Here is an 8,881-nt window from a genome sequence, read left to right as displayed (position 1 = left end):
CAAATCACAAAAGCCCAACTCATGAGACCCATCAACTACACAACTGCCTAGCCCAATTAATTAACAAGAGCAATAAGGACCACACGTGTAAAATTTCAAAAATTGCTAGGGCAAAAGTCAAGCAATCACGGGCAGTCCGGGCAATACTCAGAATATCTGACCGTTGGTGTTTTCAATTCTCACATACAAATATATAAGCTCCTCTATATCCCGCTTCTTCACACTATTCAAAAAATACACCCACCCCTTCTCCCTCCCCCAATCTACACTTAGAAATCAAATTCATCTACACACACATATAAACTGTATCAATCAATTACTGTTGATTGATTTTGTTCCCTACTTCGTGCTTTCCCATTCGAAACCAAGAAACTGAAAACTGGGTGAATATTTTGTTTTTAATTCAACGTAAACTTTTTAGCTTTTACTGATAGAAGTTATATCTGGGTTTTGTTTATTATGTATAGATCTAGTCGATTTCAACTTTTTTTGGTTAGCTCTGGTGTTTAATTTTTGGTTTAATGTGCTACTGCTACCGATGCATTAATCTTTTTGTTTCAACTTGCTTTATTGGCTTTGAAGTTACTTGAGTGTTATTGGAATTATAAGAATAGCTATAAATAAGCTCTGTTTATGAATTGACGTTTACTTTGTACTTGATATTTGTTTTTTGTTGGACAATTGAACAAGGAATCCTGTTCTGTCAAATAGTATGTATGACTTTTCAATTTCTTGTAGGAGTTCATAAAAAATTGTTTGGTTTTCTACTAAATTAACTCTTTTGATGACCAAGAAATGGGCTAACCCTTAGGGCTCGTTTGGTTCAAATCTGGACCAGGATTATAACCGGGTTTTAATCTAGATAACTTATCCCACTTTCTATATGGGATAACTCATACTAAGATTTTGGTTTTAAAAAAAATAACACTGGTTTTAGCTAATACCTCCAACCAAACACGAGATAAATTTAATCCCAAAACTTATACCGGGATGACCCACCTAATCCCTTGAACCAAATGATCCATTATGATCAACACAACCTTCAAAACTCGGGATAATTGCCCCGCCCCTCTACCTTTCTCCACTTAAATACCTGGTTTAGTTTGCATGACTGTGACCTAGTGCCATTGAATTAATTTTGTACCTCATTTTTTCAATTAGCCAAAATAGATCTGAATGGACATAGATGACTCATATAATGGCGATACCTAGTTTTAGGATTGAGGCGTAGTTGATTTATTGCTTGTTTGTTGAAAAAAGAAGAGGGTGCCTTTTAGAACATTCAAACGTTGAAAACTTTGGTTTTCTTGGTTTTGTGAGGCTTGTTGATGGCATGTAAAATTTGAATGGGATTTTCAAATAGTTGCTCATGCCTCATTGTGCCTCTATATCGCCACTATGCCCCAATGGAGAATCCTCTAGTTCTATTTAAGTGCTATTTTATTACTAGAGATCTTGTATATTAGTAACTGCCAGAGTGTTTAACTTTTTCTGTCTGTGTTCAGTTTTGTAGGAGAAATGGCTCTTGAGATCACTCAGTTTCTATTGGCTGCTCAATCAGCGGATGCCAAGATTCGAACTGAGGCAGAGGCTAACCTTAGTCTGTTCCGAGAGCAAAACCTACCGGGATTTCTTCTTTCACTGGCTGTTGAGCTCTCAACTGATGTAAAACCCACTGAATCCCGGAGGCTGGCAGGTATTGTGCTGAAGAACTCTTTGGATGCTAAAGAAACTGTCAGGAAACAACAGCTTGTTCAACAATGGCTGGTAATTGAATCATCTTATAAGTCCCAAATTAAAAGCTTGCTTCTGAGCTGCCTTGGATCGTCTGTACGCGAGGCAAGTCACACTGCTGCCCAAGTGATTGCTAAAATAGCTTCCATCGAAGTTCCTCAGAAACAATGGCCAGAGCTTGTTGGTTCTTTGCTTATTAATATGACTCAACATGGAAGGCCTGCATCCCTTAAACAGGCCACATTAGAAACACTTGGTTATGTGTGTGAGGAGATATCTCACCACGATCTTGTCCAAGATGAAGTAAACTCTGTCCTCACTGCTGTTGTGCAAGGTATGAATGTTGAGGAGGAAAGCCCTGAAGTCAGACTTGCTGCAGCAAGAGCTTTGTATAATGCTCTTGATTTTGCTCAGACGAACTTTGATAATGAGATGGAGAGAAATTATATTATGAAGGTCATCTGTGAGGCAGCCACAGCAAAGGAGAGACAGATAAGACAAGCAGCTTTAGAATGTCTTGTTTCTATTGCGTCAACATATTACGAGTTGCTTGAACCTTACATGCAGACTCTGTTCGAGTTGACAGCTAAAGCAGTAAAAGAAGATGAGGAAGCTGTAGCCCTTCAAGCAATTGAATTCTGGAGTTCTATCTGTGATGAAGAGATAGAACTTCAAGATTATGAGGTCCCTGACAGTGGGGATTCCAGTGTGCAACATTCCCATTTCATTGAGAAGGCTCTCGAAGTATTAGTTCCAATGCTGTTGGAAACATTATTGAAACAGGATGAGGAACAGGACCAGGATGATGAAATCTGGAATCTGGCTATGGCTGGTGGAACATGTCTTGGTCTTGTTGCCAGAACTGTTGGAGATTCTGTTGTTCCCCTTGTAATGCCTTTTGTGGAGGCTAACATAATGAAATCGGATTGGCGCTCCCGCGAGGCTGCCATATATGCATTTGGCTCAATACTTGAAGGCCCGAGCATTGAGAAGCTATCTCCCATGGTCCATGCTGGATTAAAGCATCTGCTTGATGCGATGAAGGATAACAATGAGCACATAAGAGATACCACAGCATGGACTCTTAGCCGTATCTTTGAGTTGCTGCATGCTCCAGCTTCTGGATTTTCAGTGGTTTCACCAGACAATCTTCAACAGGTTGTGGAAGTGCTGTTAGAGAGTTTAAAAGATGTCCCTCATGTTGCTGAGAAAGTTTGTGGGGCTATCTATTTTCTCTCTCAAGGATATGAGGATGCTGGTCCAAGCTCGTTTCTGCTGACACCATTTGTAACTCAGATTATTGGTTCTCTTATTTCAACGGCTGATCGAACAGACAGCAGTGGTTCTAAGCTCAGAACCACGGCATATGAAACCTTGAATGAAGTTGTTAGGTGCTCCAATCTTATTGAAACATCTCAGATCATTAAACATCTTTGCCCTGTTATCATGACCAAGTTGGCACAAACTGTTGAGCTTCAGATTTTATCCACTGATGATAGAGAAAAACAGGGAGATCTACAGGCTTCCCTATGTGGTGTTCTCCAGGTTATTATTCAGAAGCTAAGTAATTCTGATGAAACCAAGTCTATAATAGTCCAAGTTGCCGACCAGATCATGATGTTGTTCTTAAAGGTTTTTGCCTGTCGTAGCTCAACTGTCCATGAAGAGGCGATGCTTGCTATTGGAGCTCTGGCCTACGCAACTGGATCAGACTTCTTGAAGTATATGCCGGAGTTTTACAAGTATCTGGAGATGGGCTTGCAGAATTTCGAAGAGTACCAGGTCTGTTCCATCTCTGTGGGGGTGGTTGGTGATATTTGCCGTGCATTGGACGACAAGATCTTGCCCTACTGTGATGGGATCATGACACATCTTCTCAAGGATCTGTCTAGTGGTGAACTTAATAAATCTGTAAAGCCTCCCATATTCTCCTGCCTTGGGGATATTGCGCTTGCCATAGGCGAACATTTTGAGAAGTACCTTCAATACGCATTGCCTATGATGCAAACTGCTTCTGAAGTATGTGCACAACTAGACAATAGTGATGATGAAATGCTAGAGTATGGCAATCAGCTCAGGCGCAGTATCTTTGAAGCATACTCTGGAATTCTTCAGGGATTTAAGAATTCCAAGGCCAACTTGATGTTACCCTACGCTCCTCATCTCTTGCAGTTCATTGAACTGGTTGCGAAAGACAGACCAAGGTATTGTTAAGAGGATTTTCATGGACATTTTCTTTCTCTTACAATATTTGCACCTTATGAGTTCTGACATGTGTATTCTGGTTCTTTTGCAGAGACGAGAGCGTAACAAAAGCAGCAGTAGCTGTGTTGGGAGATCTAGCTGATGCACTTGGTTCCAATGCAAAGACCATATTCAAAGATCCTGCATTTTGCACACAGCTGTTGGGCGAGTGTCTTCAATCTGATGATGAACAGCTGAAAGAAACAGCAACCTGGACACAAGGAATGATTGGGCGTGCCTTCTCTGTTTGTGGGTGAGAGCTGCTCTTTACATAGGGAATCTTGTTTTCTCCATTGTATTGCCGAGGCTGAAGTTGTCAAGCTACCAAGGTTCTTGGGGGGGGGGGTTGCATAATCAGCTACGCTTGCATCTCTTGTGTTGGCTATTAAAGTTGAAGTTCTTCCTTTTTAATTTATGGGTAAGCAGAAGGGGTGGGGTAATTTTTTACAGCTTCAAGCTTTGAGGCCACCTTGTCTTGGTAGCCTGCTGTTATGACTTTGTCTAGTCCTTTAATATAATATTACAAGTCAGCTTCCAGTAACTCATCATTCTGTCTTGGTAACCTTTCTCCCGTTACTATCATTCTTGCTCTCTGCTGAAGATCATCGTCAGTTTTCGTTCTTTCCCACTAATGAATTTTTAATTTCTATCTAAGTTCTAGTATTAGTTTAAATAGTGGAGTTCAAATAATCCACCTTAAATTTTTAGGATAATAGGCAAGTACCACCTAAACTAAAATTTGCAATGCTCATAACATTTTTAAAGTCACGAAACACCTGTTTGTTTATGCAACTACACATTTAACTGGAAGTCTGAGTCACTAACAATCTACTTAAAACTCATAATTTAAGAAATTTAGTACTATTACTTGTTACTGTATGTCTTGCTGGTGGCAGTGCCTTTTTCTTCAACAATAGAAAATATGTTTACTGGTATAGTCTTTGCAAATTGTATAACCCTTTGGACATGGTTTTCTTTGCATCACGAGACAATCTCTCTTAAACAAAAATAGATGAGATAAATGATGATTGCACATTAAGATGTCTAAATTGACTCATAATATAAATTACACTACATAACCTTTATGTGACCTGTGTATAAATTCTTAGATCTCTGGTTCCAGCATTCTAACTTTCTTGCCAAATCTTGTCTTTTCCATTTGTACCCATTTTGTCACTAGCATGTGTAGTCCTTCCTGATTGAGCTAAACCTGTTAATCTTACCCATTACTTTGTTGAAGTCAATGTAGAGTACATGGATTTATCTTGACGAATCTAACCAAATTAAGAACTGTATCTGATACCAATGAATGATTGTTCTTTGAGAATGTGGTGTCAATCTGATTTTGTTACGACAATTAGTTGGCCTGCAATTTGATTACTTTAGAGGAAAAAACTTAACTTTGACACGGCACCTGATTTCTGCTCTTTTAGTTTTTCCAGCTCTGCTGTTGGATGGGAAAAAGTCCATCTTGTAGTAACTGGGGCTGTTATGCATCCAGCCTTAAGATAATATGAAGTTATGAACTACTTGGACATTCTTTGAAGTATATTTCGTTGACTTCAGTGTTGAGAATTGGCTACATTTCGTGCTTTAATGTATTGAAGACCTTCCTCTAAATGTTGTGTGTTTTTTTTTTTTTTAATGTTTTTCAGGAGGAATAAATGTATGATGAGGCATGTGCTCATAAAAACATGTCTAAAATATCATGATATTCAACTAAACCAGAAACTATATCTTTAAGAAATTTAAGAATTTGTGCAGAAAAAATCAGAATCTATATCTTTAAGAGTGTCTGCATAAATGTAGGATGTGTTAAGTAAGAACCCAGATATAGGAATGTGATAACTGAGATTATGTTCCTCTCCCTTGTTAGCTGATGAATGCACCAGAAATAGATGACCTAACTAAATTGCACAATTACAAGGAAGAATTTTGGGTAAGTAGAAGCTACTTAATTCCTATAAAGTACTTTAAGCAAAACACGAGAACAGTGTATATCCTTTATACAGAAGTTCCTATAGTTTCTATCTACCAGCATTTAGGGAACTAGATGACATCTGTCCGATGGAAAATGTACGGCGTGATATATTGATTGTATCACTAGCAAACACTTCTAAGAACTTGGACGTGATTTCATCAACCCTGCCCGATCCAACAGAGCTCAATTGCTCAGAGATTTGAAGCGATTCATCTCCATTGAGGTACCTCATTACTTGTCTCATGGTTGGCCTAGCTTCTGGTCTTGGATGAGAACAAAGAAGCCCAAGTCCCAAAACCATTTTCACCTCTTTATCGACATAGGCAGAATTCAACTTAGGATCAACTGCATCAAGAATATTACCTAGTTGAAGACATTCTATAACCCAATCTGCTAGTACCAGAGCTCCTTGCCCGGGTTCATATATAATAGGTGGTCTTCCACTAGCTACTTCAAGAAGTAGTACACCATATGCATAAACATCTGTGCTCGTTGAGGCCTTCCCTGTTCGTGATAATTCGGGTGCAAGGTAGCCTATTGTTCCTACGACATTTGTAGTGTGTGAATTCTTGCCATGATCATATAATCTTGCAAGCCCAAAATCCCCTAATTTACCATTCATTTCACCATCAATAAGGACGTTACTGCTCTTCACGTCTCGATGTATTACCACTTGCTCCCATTCTTCGTGCAAGTAAAGAAGCCCTGCAGCAATCCCTTTGATGATGTTAAATCTCCGGTCCCATGCTAGAACAATGTCATTTTTCGGTCTATAAAGTAACGAATCAAGACTTCCATTTGGGACATAGTCATACACTAGGAGAAGATCATTCTTTGTCTTACACCAGCCTTGAAGGTTGACCAAGTGTTTGTGCCTTAACCTGCCTAAGCTTTCAATCTCCGCTGCAAATTCTCTCATTCCTTGAAGAGAATTGCTTGCTATCCTCTTCACCGCAACCTCAGCTCCATTAGTAGGCAAAATACCCTTATAAACAGCACCAAAGCCTCCAACTCCAATTAGTTCACTGACCTTGAATCCCCCGGCTGCCTTGTAAAGATCTCTGTATTTAAACCTGTGAGGACAATCCAGCTCCCAGTCTTCTAGAACTTCATGTTGCACCATTCTTCTGCGGATATAAACAATTACTGATGCCACAATGATCAGGAAAACCGTGGAGGAAAATGCTGCGATCAAGGCCTTTTTAAGATGGGAATTCTTGTAGGATGTTACCATTTCAGGTGGGGCAGTAGGTAGCTCAGAGGGATTTAATGGATCAGCAGCTCCATTCAACCGAAAACTCCAACCCAAGATGTAATGAGAGCTTGCTTTATCTCCTGTGGCTGCTGAGAAACCAGCATACATAGTTTCCTTCATCACTGGGGACAAGTCTATGGACTCAGAGATTAGAGGTTGAATTGGCTTTAGAATTGATATTGGAGCCACAGTTACATTTACCACTTTCTTTACTCCATCGTAATCTATCCAAGCCTGAATCGGTTCTCCACCTTGTAGATATACCTGTTCTGTTTCAGAAGTATTATTAATATGGTAATCGGCTGAGTCTGATGCGATAGACCTCATGCCATTGATGTTGATTCCAATGTGGTTGCCATCTTTGTCCACACCTTCATTGCGACCATTCACAGTGTCAAATTCAACCATAAAGATGTGGTTAGTATCATTGCCATCATTCTTTGAATTGAAGACTCCAAGAAAGTGATTGCCTTGAGCACCAGGAAAACTCGGGGATGGAGATAAGGTGAAAGCAAAGCCAAAGCCACCTGGAGTGTTCTTAAGAGGGACAATGGCGAAGACGAAGTTTGTACTAAATGAAGAAGCATTTTTAGCAGTGGAATTAGTACTAGAGTTGAAAATTGGTATAGGTTTGGGATGGAAAGCATGGCCTATAACATGGTATGATCTATTAGTAAGCTTAAGTGCACCACTAGGATTGATATATGCAACTCCATCAGTCATGACATCTGACTTATTGAATCCATGGTAAAGAAAATCAAAAGATTGAGCTCTTACAAGAATAGTGCAAAAGAATACAAGAATAATAACTAGGCAATAGGGCTTGTCCATGGAGTATTTTGGAAGTGCAGTTTGTTAAGTTTTGAGGCTAAACTATTCAAACTCAAATAGACAAGAAGATGCCTTGTTAAAGGAAGAGAAAAACAAATGGAAGATGAGGCATTATTTTCAAAGTCTATGCTATTAATAACTTAATGGAGAGACTTTGAAACAAGCAAAAAGATTCGGCATTGCAAATTTGAGTGTCCAAAGAAAACCTATAAAAGATAGATATATAGTCATATCAAAGTCGTTATAGGTTGTTGACTTTGAAGTAGCAGATCAGAGGGGGAAATAAGGGTTGCCATATACACAAATAACTTAAAAGATGAATTATTCAACTATTCAAGACTGGAGACTTTTCTTGGTACTCTCGTTATTGTGCTTTGCCATGGACTGAAGAAAAGAAAATATCAAAAGGCATGTAAAGCTCCAAGAGCCTCAGAAAAATATTTAATTGGTTTAATTCAGTTGGTTTTGTATTTTTGTGAGTGAATTGGTAATTGAACAACTGTTCTTTCGGGTTATTTTGGAAGAATCTTTGTGTTTTAGGAGTTCAGTCTAGTCTAATTAGTAAACAGAAAATCATGTGTCTTTAACACCTCGTTTGGATGGTTGTTACCCATTGTATTGTATCATATTGTTACTTTAAATATGATGTTTGTTTTGATTGTTACTTAAATTTTATTGTACCGTATCGTTAAATCCGTCGTTACATAACGACGAAATGTGCCACTTTATGTAATGACCGATTTGGTGTGGTCGCGTCGTTACCTTGTCTTTTTCTCTCAATCTCACCTTCACTATTATTAAATAATTTTGCCTTGTATCATAATTTTTTTTATAGT

General features: G+C 38.8%; 2 protein-coding genes across 3 annotated transcripts; one reads left to right on the top strand and one right to left on the bottom strand.

The window, feature by feature from the left end:
* The first annotated feature begins 237 nt into the window (after window positions 1-237).
* On the top strand, window positions 238-4,598 carry LOC104232871 (importin subunit beta-1-like). Of its 2 annotated transcripts, none has more exons than XM_009786156.2 (3): window positions 238-383; window positions 1,506-3,938; window positions 4,031-4,598. In XM_009786156.2, exons 2-3 carry the CDS (start codon window positions 1,519-1,521, stop codon window positions 4,233-4,235), a joined length of 2,625 nt encoding a protein of 874 aa, XP_009784458.1. In that variant the 5' UTR covers window positions 238-383; window positions 1,506-1,518; the 3' UTR covers window positions 4,236-4,598. The 2 variants fall into 2 exon arrangements, with proteins under 2 accessions (XP_009784458.1, XP_009784457.1); XM_009786155.2 differs by having other exon boundaries at window positions 238-408.
* Window positions 4,599-5,675: 1,077 nt separating this feature from the next.
* LOC104232872 (lectin-domain containing receptor kinase VI.3-like) lies at window positions 5,676-8,275 on the bottom strand. Its single transcript, XM_009786157.2, has one exon. The coding sequence runs from the start codon at window positions 8,043-8,045 to the stop codon at window positions 6,006-6,008; it is 2,040 nt and encodes a 679-aa protein (XP_009784459.1). The 5' UTR covers window positions 8,046-8,275; the 3' UTR covers window positions 5,676-6,005.
* Between the last annotated feature and the right edge of the window lie 606 nt (window positions 8,276-8,881).

This window comes from Nicotiana sylvestris, chromosome 7, assembly GCF_000393655.2.
Source record: "Nicotiana sylvestris chromosome 7, ASM39365v2, whole genome shotgun sequence".
Classification (NCBI taxonomy): domain Eukaryota; kingdom Viridiplantae; phylum Streptophyta; class Magnoliopsida; order Solanales; family Solanaceae; genus Nicotiana; species Nicotiana sylvestris.
The sequence above is the reverse complement of the archived record's forward strand: the minus strand, read 5'-3'. Positions and strand labels throughout refer to the sequence as shown.